This window comes from Laetiporus sulphureus, assembly GCF_001632365.1.
Source record: "Laetiporus sulphureus 93-53 unplaced genomic scaffold LAESUscaffold_50, whole genome shotgun sequence".
Lineage (NCBI taxonomy): Eukaryota > Fungi > Basidiomycota > Agaricomycetes > Polyporales > Laetiporaceae > Laetiporus > Laetiporus sulphureus.
This window is the reverse complement of record NW_024468559.1, coordinates 124,798-134,508: the sequence shown is the minus strand read 5'-3', so window position 1 is coordinate 134,508 and position 9,711 is coordinate 124,798. Positions and strand designations below refer to the sequence as shown.

At 49.5% G+C, this 9,711-nt stretch overlaps 3 protein-coding genes across 3 annotated transcripts; 2 read left to right on the top strand and 1 right to left on the bottom strand.

Moving 5' to 3' along the window:
• Positions 1-772: 772 nt before the first annotated feature.
• On the top strand, positions 773-2,327 carry LAESUDRAFT_763003 (NAD-binding protein; the record flags this gene model as incomplete). The annotated part of the gene is made up of 8 exons (XM_040913183.1): positions 773-811; positions 871-1,087; positions 1,136-1,176; positions 1,235-1,395; positions 1,452-1,612; positions 1,663-2,050; positions 2,107-2,224; positions 2,280-2,327. The coding sequence occupies 8 exons, from the start codon at positions 773-775 to the stop codon at positions 2,325-2,327; spliced, it is 1,173 nt and encodes a 390-aa protein (XP_040759984.1).
• A 678-nt stretch (positions 2,328-3,005) lies between these two features.
• Positions 3,006-5,280, bottom strand: LAESUDRAFT_738847 (cytochrome P450; the record flags this gene model as incomplete). Its single annotated transcript, XM_040910936.1, has 14 exons — positions 3,006-3,166; positions 3,215-3,243; positions 3,298-3,330; positions 3,390-3,626; positions 3,682-3,753; positions 3,788-3,798; positions 3,831-3,915; positions 3,964-4,030; positions 4,080-4,324; positions 4,380-4,552; positions 4,607-4,691; positions 4,861-4,952; positions 5,007-5,104; positions 5,157-5,280. The coding sequence occupies 14 exons, from the start codon at positions 5,278-5,280 to the stop codon at positions 3,006-3,008; spliced, it is 1,512 nt and encodes a 503-aa protein (XP_040759983.1).
• A 1,940-nt stretch (positions 5,281-7,220) lies between these two features.
• LAESUDRAFT_685715 (cytochrome P450) lies at positions 7,221-9,471 on the top strand. Its single transcript, XM_040905901.1, has 13 exons — positions 7,221-7,326; positions 7,382-7,426; positions 7,478-7,567; positions 7,623-7,706; positions 7,763-7,871; positions 7,925-8,067; positions 8,123-8,253; positions 8,319-8,433; positions 8,496-8,590; positions 8,648-8,674; positions 8,742-8,998; positions 9,062-9,247; positions 9,328-9,471. The coding sequence occupies exons 1-13, from the start codon at positions 7,237-7,239 to the stop codon at positions 9,462-9,464; spliced, it is 1,509 nt and encodes a 502-aa protein (XP_040759982.1). The 5' UTR covers positions 7,221-7,236; the 3' UTR covers positions 9,465-9,471.
• The last annotated feature ends 240 nt before the right edge of the window (positions 9,472-9,711 follow it).

Below are 9,711 nucleotides of genomic sequence, written 5' to 3'. Positions count from 1 at the left end.
AGGACAGGGGTGGGTTCTGGTAGAGGGGTGTTGGCGACCCAGGGGGGCATGTATTTGTCCTTGACAGCCCAAAGACGTTGTTTGTGGAGATCATCCAGGTCAGTGTTCTTTCGGGTCGACAGCTCGGCACGGCCGATGACTCGAAACACTGCCTGATGAATCGCAAAGGCGGCATCGATCAGAGAGTCGATGTCAGTGAGCAGCTCAGAGGGTCCCTGAGCCTGCCATTGCTGTAAGGCCTGTCGGACAGCTAGTGTAAGTTTGGGGGTGTAGTCTGTGTGCACGAGTTCCGTTGACGAGGAGGACGAGCCCCCGGCGCTAGCGGAAGAAGATGGTGGTTGCGGTTCAAGATCCATGGATGAAGACAAGTCGTGCACCTGAAAAGGGAAGGAAGGAAACCACGACGTGCACATGTTCTCACCAGACGCCTACCACCCGCGAATTCTCCCAGAAGAACCACATTCAGATCAGATCGAAGCTGATGCATGAAGACACAGGGGCAGATATCAAAAGATGGTCCATTGTGTGGCAGCGACGTGTGGCGGTCTCATCTCGACTCCAAGCTCGGTGGACACCTGCACACTCAGTCTCTTCTTCTGGGAAAGCATTTCCACCTCACATTCACTTCAATCTACATCAGTCTCGACGCCCCAAGGACCGCCGTTCCACTCAAACCCACAGTCTCCATCTCACTGAGTCCAGGTCTGCCTCTGGCCGTCCCAAGCAAACGTCTTTAGCTCATTACATCAACGTACCAGGACCATAAAACTATATGGGCGGCTCGCTGAGTCTTCTGATGAGGCTTCAAAAGGTGTGGGCTCCTGCCTCACACAGAACATTGTCTTCTCGCTGACGAGCGCCGGTCGCCAGGCATTCAACCCAACAGTCGTCGCAAAACAAGATGCCCTGCTACAGATTGGTATCCTGGGTGCGGCACAGATAGCTCCATCGGCTATCATCTTGCCAGCTCGAAATCATCCAGAAGTTGCGGTGGCAGCTGTTGCGTGTCACGACAAAGGAAGGGGCGACAAATTCGCGAAAGCAAATGGGGTGCCGCACATATACCACGGCAGCAACGCCTACCAAGGTCTGCTTTTGTGGCTTCTTGGTCTCTCTGGACTCACAGGATGTACAGAACTCCTTGACGACTCTACTATTGATATCGTTTACATTGCCGTGCGTCTTTCGCCGCTTCGCGTTCTGTCCTCAATCTTCACTGAATTTGTTGTTCTAGCTGCCGAACGCGCTTCATTATGAATGGACGATGAAATCCTTGAAGGCCGGAAAGCATGTTTTATTGGAGAAGCCCAGCGCTAATAACGTTGAGGACGCAAAAGCTATGTTTGCGTATGCCGAGGAAAAAGGTCTCGTTGTTCTCGAAGGGTGTCATTCCAGGTGGGCTTGCATTCCTTCAACACAGAGGGTAGTCCCAAATACGTGACCTTTAACAGATTCCATCCCGCAATTGTCCGCTTCAAATCAATTATTGACAGTGGCAAATTCGGAAAGGTTGTCTCTTTTGCCGGTGCTTTCCGTCTTTCTAAGCTCCTTGGAGATGACGACATCCGCTTCAACCTGAGTCTCGGCGGTGGAACGCTAATCGATCTTGGAAGTAAGCTCACGTTGCGCCTTTGTTGGCTTCATTTCGCTGATCTCTCCAAGGCTACGTTCTCGCTCTGACGTGTTATGCATTGTCCTCTGAGCTCACTGGCATCGTCCAAGCCCACGCTGACAGACTTTCAGACGATCCCAATGCCGACACCTCCAAAATTGATCTTAGGACCACTGCGACCCTAGCATTTCCATCCGATATCACCTCGTCTGTGGACGCAGACTGGCATAAGCCGCGCTACGGTCCTTTCGGGCTCCTCATGGGTATGCCCGAAGCCAGCTTGACTTGTGTCATGGAAGGAGGCGAGGTCAGGCTGTCTAACTACGTATTCCCGAACATCTGGCACTCGCTGTCTGTCACCCCAAAGGGCGGGAAGAAGCAGATGGAATATGCGTATGCATTCGAAGGATCTCCGAAGGAGCAACAGTACTGGTCTACGTGTGTCCCATTTTGCTTTCAGCGATGTCATCACTTATAAACTTCAACCCCCTTAGGTATCGACACCAACTTGAGGCATTCGTTGACAAGATCAAGGGACGACAGCCCAGAAACTGGGTGACGCCGGAAGAATCCATCAAGATCATGAAATGGATTGACAAGCTGTACGAAAATGTGAGCTTTGCTTGCTTGATTCGTGTAGGTATTCGAAGCTTATCCACTGTTGTAGACTGGACTGGGTCCACGACCAAGCACATCCTTCGTTTTTGTCAAGTAGTGTTTGGCTGAAACTAGCTGCATCGCTATGGCCTGTTCGGTTGTTCGTGTTCGTAGCTACTGTCTGCATATGGTATAGGGGTTGTATCGTATTTAACTCGTCAATGAAAGCAACGTCCTCAGAGGCAGTGCTGGGCTCATGACCGGCGAACGTGTGTAGCTGAGTCCTTCGGATGATGTAATAAAGCGGGTTGAGTTGCGCTTTGTAATTTCCGACGTCCATCACCACCCGGTGCAGCTCATGCAGAAGAGATCAGGGCTGCGGTGCTCTTCATCGCCGTGAGCTCCATAGCGGCCGTGGTACTGGCACTCTCGAACTATTTGAGGAGACGAAAGACACATGCCCGGAAATGGTACTCGTCAGGCATGTTTGTACGTCAGCACACTACCTCGTCAATCATTGGCGCCTTCGCGAGCTGATGCTCTGGCTCTTGTACGTCTACCAAAGCATATCGATGAGGCCATGGCCGTTATTTCCACTCCAATGATCTCAATGACGAGTCGAAGCGGACTCTTGTTGCAGGCAGACGTGTTTCAATGCACGATTAAAAGCAAATAGATAAACAAATTCATATGATTGGAAGTACAGAATACAGTACAGATCGTGTTAAGACCCTCTCCTACGCCATGGCCGAATGACCCCTCTTCCGATCCAGCCAGAGCCAAAGAAACTTGAGCATTAATTATTAGTAGTCGGAGCTAAAGAGACCTTAAGAGGCAACTGTGCGTTTGTGGTGCGCTGGCCCGTTACGGTTGGCCTCACAATGCTGCTCATCTCCCAAGTGATCGGAGGGCCCTCCGCAAAAGCGAATGCTTCCACAATTGTCGACAAGACGAGTTCTGCTGGATGCGTGAGTGCAAGCAGACAGATAAAGGGGGCTTCCATACTCATTTCCATCTCTGCGAACTTGAAACCCCTGGACAGAAATAGTCAAGCGTTAGGACCATACGTGGAAATGCAAGACACTTACATGCATGCTCGACTTCCTCCCAAGAACGTCATCCTGTACACGAAGGTGTCTTCAGTCAGCATCTAAGCACGCGTGCTGGGCAGATCACTTACATTGATGAATAAACTCCAGGGAGACGTGCATCTTCGACGAAAGGAGCCTCCGACTGCAGCCATCGCTCAGGCTTCCATTCTTCAGCATCTTCACCCCAGATCCTTGTGCTGTGATTTGCGCCTATGATGGAGACCATGAGACTCTGACCCTTTTTGATTGCAATCTCCTTGATCTGTGTCTTTCTGTCTGTGGCCGTAATTGGCCACGCCAATGGAAGAATCGTGTCCTGTCTTGCTCTAAGTGTGACTGAATGAGCAAAGCAGGTAATCATGCATGAAGGAAATCACATACACTCGAGGTAAATGTGTGAGCGGAGGGAACACACGCAGAGTCTCTCGACAGATGGCGTCCAGATATGGAAGGCTCATGAGCGTTTCGTAGTCGAATTCTGGGGTACTCGAGCGTTTTCTAGCGTCGATTATTTCTTCTCAGAGCTTGACTTGCCTAGCCGGGTGCTTCGCCAGTTGATGCAGCATACGACACAACAGATGACTTGTAGTGTCCTCGCCTGCAAAAATAAACATGCTATAGGTACATGAGTGCATGCAGTGATTTCGTTCTTTCGACAGATACCTTACTTGTCCCAGGACCTCCTCATCTGGGACTCTATCTTCTTTGGATGTGTCCAGATTGGCCTTTACTGTGCTAGAACTCAGCAACCGCGATGTCCAGAAGGGATTGACTCATACAGAGAGTGCCCAAAATAGAAACATCCTTTGCCTCGCTATCGTCTTCCCCCATTGCCGCAAGCGCTGCCTTCCTGCTTTTGATTATGTCGGCAGACTTTTGATTCAGCGTATCGACAATATCGGCCATCTCTCTGACAGCAGGAGAGGGCAGATAGCGCAGCGCTTGGCGCTGGAACGAGGGAGAGCCTATATCTATCACATATGGTAGGATGTTACGCAGAAGTGTCGTGCGTAAGAAGAGGTGTCTGAAAAGCAAGATGAGAAGCAAGTCTAATGCGCGAGTGCGGATTCAAAGCGCACCCCAGGCGAGAAATCATGTCACTGTAAGCTGATGCATCCTTGTCATCAAGAGGGCCAAAAGAGTGTCCAAGTCCGCCTCGACCGATGTATTCCAAAGCTGCTCGCGAGAACCATCTCATCAAATCAATGACTTCTGGCCCATTTTTGAGTTGCTGCGCGATTCCATTTCGCATCTAGAATGTATTCAACTGTGAGAGAAAATCTCAGCTATAGGAAAGCACACTCACATCCTGCGCGACGGGATAGATCAGCGGTAGAATGTCTCGCATTTTCCTCATGGAGAACAGAGGTTTCAGCATCTTGCGTTGCTTTCTATGCTCTTCGCCTGTATACAATTGTCAATAAGGTCTGCTGGAAATGGGCATCATCGTCCATAAAGCTGACCATAAGCTGATAGCAAGCTCTTCCCAAAGATAGCGCGATTTGTGCTTCGGGAAGTCAGTCAATGAAGTAGCGCAAGTATATAATGGTTCAGGCTCACGAGATGGTGGAATCTGATTCATCATAGTTATCTAGCTCTTTGATGACAATGTAATGCAAGGTCAGTGAATCGAACACCAGCAGATCCTCGGCCTGGAATAGAGCAAAATAAGCATCTTTCGAGTATCTGGACCGTGCTCGACTTACATTGAACATTGTATGAACCCTGACGACTCCGCTGAAGGTCTTGTTCAAGTAAGCATGAAAGCTCCATGCATTCTCATTGAATAGTTGGGTCAGATTGCCTTACGTACATTGCCTCAGACTACAGATTCACATTAGAGAGAAGTCACATACCTGTCAGCCACGATGCACTCGGCGGTCCTGGAATGTGTGGTAACCTCTCTCTGAATCGAAGCCAGTAAACGAGAAGGAGAACCAGCGCGGCAATCGCGACGGCTTGCAGGTCATGCAACGGCATAGCTGAGGGTGAGAGGGGATAAGTTGAGCACCCGCGCGGCATGCCCGCGTTTCGAGAGAAAATCGTGAAGGGCGGACATAGCGTTTGATTGAAGAAGTAGATGTGGTCGTGGCTGTACACGAGTTGAGACGTGTCTCAAGTCGCAGATCATCGGCAAACTTCAAATTTCAATGTGGTGTCTTTCACCGCCGAGTGTGCCAGCATCGCCACGGGCGGCTAAGCTGTTTTGGGGGGATCACAGCCCCGCCTGCTCTGTTCTACTATCCTAGATACGGCACGCTGAACTTACTTCGCCTCTTACTTCAGTAGTCCTGTGCCACACCTGTTGTTTCACACACCTTCGACACAGCCGAAGGCTGTGTATAAATAATGTATGAAAAAAAAATCATCTGTTGTGCCCACAATAGCTTGACACGCCATCCTCTTTATCAGCTTCTATCCTCTTCTATCTTTCCTGATCTTCGAAAGCCGCTGATTTTGTCGCCCACGCATGCCCGACAACACCGCATGCATGTGACTCCTCTTCTATCTTTCCTGATCTTCGAAAGCCGCTGATTTTGTCGCCCACGCATGCCCGACAACACCGCATGCGTGTGACTGAGTCTTCCAAAATGTTAACTCTTTGATCAGAGAACATCGCAACTGAGATATCTTCGGTCTTCCATCGCCTTTCCCAGTATCAAACTTCGGTCGTCAATTGATGCATCTTAAAGCAGGTTGCGCCGCACGCGGTAACAGGGTTTGGGCAGCAAGCACATATTTCGAAGAGATCGCAGCGCCCACCGCCTTGATGACGAGCACTGGTATCGGAATGTCTGCGAGCGCTATGGCGTGGACAAGAGAGATTGTAACAGGGAGTGATTCATCACTATACTCCTAACTGGAACTGCCTTCCACCTTGTGTCACAAAGCACCAAAGCACTTAACCCAATTAAGGGCAAGTCTGCTTTTGTGACCTGCACAAATGATCCCACATAAAAAGCCTGCCACAAGGGCTAGGCTGAGGACGCGCGCAGTGGTATGCAGTCTGGAAAAGGGGCTCAAAGGGCCCTTAGCCTTATGCTCACAACAAAGGGGTGAATTGGCTTGTTAGGCCGCATGCAATAGAATAATGAATCTAAGGTCTTCCCTTAGATCCTCATGGGCTTATATACATGTAGGGGTGGACCCTGGTCACTCTAACTAAGGTGTACCTACTGGGGTCCTGTCCTTTCTACATGTGAACATATTGCCAAAACCAGTAATGGTTCTGGACTTTGCTATGGCAACTATCTATAAAGGCCGTGGATACGCCAAGGTAATCCTACTTTACCCAATGAGATAAATGCCTGTAAGTGGGCCCACTGTTGAGGGGCCAATGGGTGATGGCCAACAGAGCACATCACAACGGTTGCAACATCAGATGAGAGGATCTGTCCAAACTCAGAACAATGAGTGTGACGATCAGTCTTCATCTGGATAGGGTTGTGAGAAGATCTAGCCTATCCTGTATGTGGCTATACTGTATGCCGGTTGGTAGGGGGGATCCTCTGTTGTGGTATCTGTCTATTGGTTTAGGCAGCAAAGTGGTGCCACTATCTTGAGTGGCGAATTGGGTGCTTGCTAGCTTGATGGTCCAATAGGTTCCTTTCTGGGCAAGTGGCCTGGTGTCACGTGACCAATGCCTGATAACTTCTGAATAGGGCAAGTGGCCAGTGTCATGTGACTGGGTGGCTGAATCATGGGCGCTTGGTGGTCATGTGGTAGACACAGTCATATCTGCGATGTATGTGGTGGTATTGTGCTGTTTGTCTAAGTATCCACTTTGTGAGACCAATATGAAGGTTGGCGTCCGAATAACCACTCAAATGAGGACTTTAATGGTGCAAAAAGAAAGGTGCCACTTAATACTGTGACACCTTGCTGGGATCGTATTTGAACCCTCCGTTGTCGGCTCTCCTAGCAGGACTCAGCAGAATGGCAATTTTTTACTCCCTTGCAACTCATTTTGGGTTTGTGGCCCTGTGCATAATATTTTGCATCAAGTCAATTCTTAAGTGGTCAAAGGTATGATGCCCTCTACTTGCTGTTAGAACATCGGGCAGATAATATCTTTCCTCAGAAGCGACGCGCTGCGAAGAACGCGCCGCCTATTATTCACATCCCAGTACGTTTTAAGATAATAATGCCAGTGACATCCTCACCAGACAAACTTCAGGAGCAGGAGATCCTTTGCAACCCTCGTCAAGCATACGAGCGCGCTCTTGCACTTTATGGGCCCGTCGTTGGGGTGAAACGTAAAGGTCGTGTAAGTTTTCCTTCTTACTGTCACCCAGCTCTAGCTGCAGGACTTCAAACAACAGCTCGAGTACATCGTCAACGAGAATCTTACCCATGAGGTTCTTACAACGAATACGTCCTTCAGCTTCGAACAGGGCACTTCGTTCGTAAGCCCCTTTCATTCAGAGCGAGCAAACACAGGAAGCAACTTATTATGCAACAGATTCTCAATCTCCATTATTTTCACAAGTACTTCACTGCATTCTACACGGAGATTGACGATCTTGTCCGAAATGTCATCGTATCGCGCATGCCCCTCGTCGTTGAGCAAGGTGCGTCTCCACTCTGATCTAATATTGTCCAGAACACGTATTAATGATACCAGTCTTCCCATCCTTCATGCGAATCGCGGGTGATTTTGAAAAGGAACTCGCCCCCCGCGACGACCGGGAGCCTAAATATGTCGATGCGGAAATTATGGCCCACCGTGGCATTTCCGAGGCCATGGCGCACGTCATTCTTGGCGAGGTGAGCATCTGCCAGCTTTTTCCGGACCGACCAATGATTTATGCCGGACGAATAGCAATTTGTCGTTGCGAGCAATCTAGAAGTGATTGAGAATGTCGCACACGACATGGCGACTGTGACGGGCATCTACCAGAACACGTCCTGGTGGGGAACAAACTTTCCGGATCTGTGGCGAGCATTTACATGGTTTGTGGCATTACTTTGTCTCTTATTCTCTGAACCCGTGCTGATCGATCTCGTTACATATCCAGGGCGAAGGTTCTGACGACCACCATTCCCCTTTACTATGGGACAATAGGCCTTCAGATCTGGAGGAAGCTCCGCTCGGAACAGTTTAGAGCTGAGGAGGCAAAAGAGAACCCTGAAGTCTTTAAGGTACGCATAAATGCGTAATCTGTCTCTTAAGTTCGACTGATTTTGCTATGTAGGGAAGTGTCCTCAACTATCTCGCTTGCAAGAATGCGGATGAGGATGGTAATGTCGGCTTCGCCGCGTTCGCCAAGATCTCTGCTTTGGTCCTTGGGTGAGCGCCACCTATCACCATCTAAATTCCTATCCACTCTAACTGGTCAATCGTTAGCATAGCATTTGCATCCGTCCACCAAACGTATGTCACCTCATCGTCACGTCATCCTAAAGCCAAGTGACAAGACTGACAATATTTGGTGCTACAGAGCATCTGTTGCCGTTTGGATGCTTTATGAGCTGGCTGCTCGACCCGAATACTTGTCCGAACTCCGCGAAGAGATGTCCGAAATTGCACATGTGGACCCGACCTCCGAGCACCCAGAGATCACATATGACTCCCTTCAGAAGGCTACCCGCCTGGATTCGTTCATCCGAGAGGTCATGCGAACAAAGGGCGATACTTTGAGCGCCTGTCGGATGACGACCGACGACGTGCCATTAGCCGGATATACCATTCCCAAAGGTCCGTCGTTCAACTCACTTTTTACATCGGCGCCATCTAATTTGTTACCGCTTCTTAAAATAGGATACTTAGTTTTCCCGCTTGCCTCACTATCTCACCTCAACACATCATATCATGGTGCTGACGCAGAGAGATTCGATGGCCGACGATGGGTTGGCACGGGCAAGCAGGCCGTCATGAATAACAACACATACTACCCCTTCGGCCTCGGAAGATGGGCCTGCCCAGGGCGCAACCTCGCGATTGCTGGTGAGCGCTCTTTACAAACCCCGTCTTCCTCGGTCTCCCATTGCTTATACTTGTACACACGCTGATGGGCGAATTGATAGAAATCAAGATGATCGTGTGGAGCGTTATATGCCGGAGTACTCCCGTCCTGCGCGGCGGCTCGTACAGCGTTCCTGACCCGCTCAACGTGACATCCGTCGCTCCAAAGGGAGAGATGACTATGCATCCGATCCTGTGATCGAAAGGCACAATAGACCTAGATATTAAAGTCATAAGATTCAAGGTTTTGTGTACGTCGCTCATTTCAATTGGGGTAGCAAATTTACATGAAAGAATGTCTCGTGAGGCAATGTTGGAGCTGCTAGAATGTTTGCATGAATAGTACGTGCAGGCAATGAGCGACTAGAAAGTTTGCTAGATTTCGAAAAGTTACCCATATAACTTTAGCTATATATTGGTCGAGAGACTTGATGGGGTAGTCTTCT

What these genes read in the sequence shown, in the direction of transcription:
- LAESUDRAFT_685715 (XM_040905901.1), top strand. Translation starts at nt 7,237, where the DNA reads ATGGCAATTTTTTACTCCCTTGCAACTCATTTTGGGTTTGTGGCCCTG. An exon ending in CAATTCTTAAGTGGTCAAAG is followed by an intron (nt 7,327 to 7,381) that starts GTATGATGCCCT and finishes ATCTTTCCTCAG; the next exon opens with AAGCGACGCGCTGCGAAGAA. An exon ending in GGGTGAAACGTAAAGGTCGT is followed by an intron (nt 7,568 to 7,622) that starts GTAAGTTTTCCT and finishes TTCAAACAACAG; the next exon opens with CTCGAGTACATCGTCAACGA.